Below are 1,873 nucleotides of genomic sequence, written 5' to 3'. Positions count from 1 at the left end.
CCCGGGGTGGGCGCTGCGCCCGTGCTGGTCCCGGCCACTAGCAGCGGAGCCGGAGAAGGCTGCGCCGGGCGAGGACCCGCTCGGCCGGGGCTGCGAGCAGACTGACCACGGCAGACACGCTCGGCCGGGCTGCGAAGAGCGGGCACAGACGCTCGCCGGCGACTCCGCTCGGAGAAGGGGCGACACAGGCGCTCCGCAGGGGCGGCAGCGCGGCAGGGTTGCATGGGTAGAGAGTTTCGGCCAGATCACAAAAACATCTTGAAAATAGAGAGTAGCGACAGCTTCACACTGTGAATGTACTTGACACGCCTGGATTGTACACTTAAAATGGTAAAGTCATACATTTATAACTATTTGTTTGAGACAGGCCTTGAAGTGTGGGAATCCTCCTGCCTCAGCCTCCTGAGCACTAGGATTACAGGTGTGTGCCACTATGTCTTGTTCAACAAGTTTAAAATAATGTAATATGTTTAAATTCATTAGTTATACACTTTAAATGGATGAATTGTATAAGGTGAATTACATCGGTAAAATTGTTTTACAAGAAATAAAAATATGTGAATATATTTTATGAAGAGTACACATTACTTGTCGAATATGTTGGGTTTCCCACTTTCCTCTTTCCTGTTCTCCCCGGCAGCAGCCCTGGCTCTTGCAGATCTGGGCGGACTCTGCACAGACCCCAGTCCGGGCTGACCCGGTGGAACGCGGCCCTGGGCTCCTCCCGTGGGCTCTGCAGCGCCCTCCCAGGATGCGTTTTCGCCCCTGCGTCCCCCAGGAGGTCCCCTGCCGGGTCTCGCACCGAAGTTGCCCTGCCCGGCCACCGCGAGCTCAGCTCCAACACGCGTATGCACACACGCTACTCTGTGAAATGGGCTCAGGACAGCCTCTCTGCCTCTCAGACGGGATCTAAACGCATCAGGGCCACCTGGACCGGACCCTGCCCGCTACGAGAAGATGTCCCAGAGAGACAAGGCCTAAAGTCTCCTGATCAGTCAGAAGAGCTCCGCGGGGCTGGACTCCCTCCCTGGCGACCTCCTCAGCGCCCAGAACCCGACGCACCGTGGTCGGCCTGGCTGGGACTGAGAAAGGGCGGGACCGCAGGGACTGATACGAAGCTGCCAGGCTGATCAAACTTTGATCAGCAATTCTCAGGGTGTAACCTGAGATGCGTTGGAAGGGCTGTGGCAGAACTCTCTCCGTCGTTCCCGCGTCTTCGTGGGAACCGGGCTTCTCCGCGTGTACATCTGTGAATGTGAAATCGGGACCAGAGACGGAGGGACGGGCCACACACACCGGCCTGAGGGGGCAGAGTCACGTCCTCTTGCAGAGGCCGCTGTTTGTATATGTGTCTTTCCCTGTGATACTTTCTTCAACGTTATAAATATATTTGACTTTTGATTATAAAACTAATCATGTTAATTGAGAATATTTGACACTCTGAGCCTTGCGATCACAAGAAGCAAAGTGATCAATAAAAGCATTTAATCATAAAGTAAGTATTATAGGTGGGTGAACTTCTGAGGTGGGGGAATAGAATGCAGATATGGATTCGAGGGGGAAATTAAAGGAAGACTTTCCAATATTAAAGAGGCGCCGTGTTCAAAGCAGACCCCGTTTGCAGGACATCCGTCGGTCTGCGGAATTCACCGAGCGCACGCAAGGTGTCCCCAGTGCGGCTAACGTTGACATCAGCACCGACGACACACTCCTCGCTGCTGCTGCACCCTGGACGGAGCTCAGGGGACACTGGCTGAGCGCGGGCATCTTCGCAGGGTCCAGACACCGAGAGGGGGCGGCTCGAGCTGCGGCGGGGCCGGGGTTGCGGGAGCCCCGGGAGCCACGCGCGGCTGGATTAGCCGCGGTCGAGCCC

General features: G+C 55.8%; 1 protein-coding gene across 1 annotated transcript; it reads right to left on the bottom strand.

The window, feature by feature from the left end:
• Window positions 1-1,465: 1,465 nt before the first annotated feature.
• Window positions 1,466-1,873, bottom strand: LOC106147299 (translation initiation factor IF-2-like; the record flags this gene model as incomplete). Its single annotated transcript, XM_013507924.1, is given in 1 exon segment — window positions 1,466-1,873. A coding segment is annotated over 1 exon segment (271 nt), but the record flags the coding sequence as incomplete, so codon positions are not given.

The sequence above is a fragment of the Chinchilla lanigera genome, unplaced genomic scaffold (assembly GCF_000276665.1).
Source record: "Chinchilla lanigera isolate Chin_1 unplaced genomic scaffold, ChiLan1.0 scaffold00139, whole genome shotgun sequence".
Lineage (NCBI taxonomy): Eukaryota > Metazoa > Chordata > Mammalia > Rodentia > Chinchillidae > Chinchilla > Chinchilla lanigera.
This window is presented reverse-complemented; position numbering and strand designations above follow the sequence as displayed.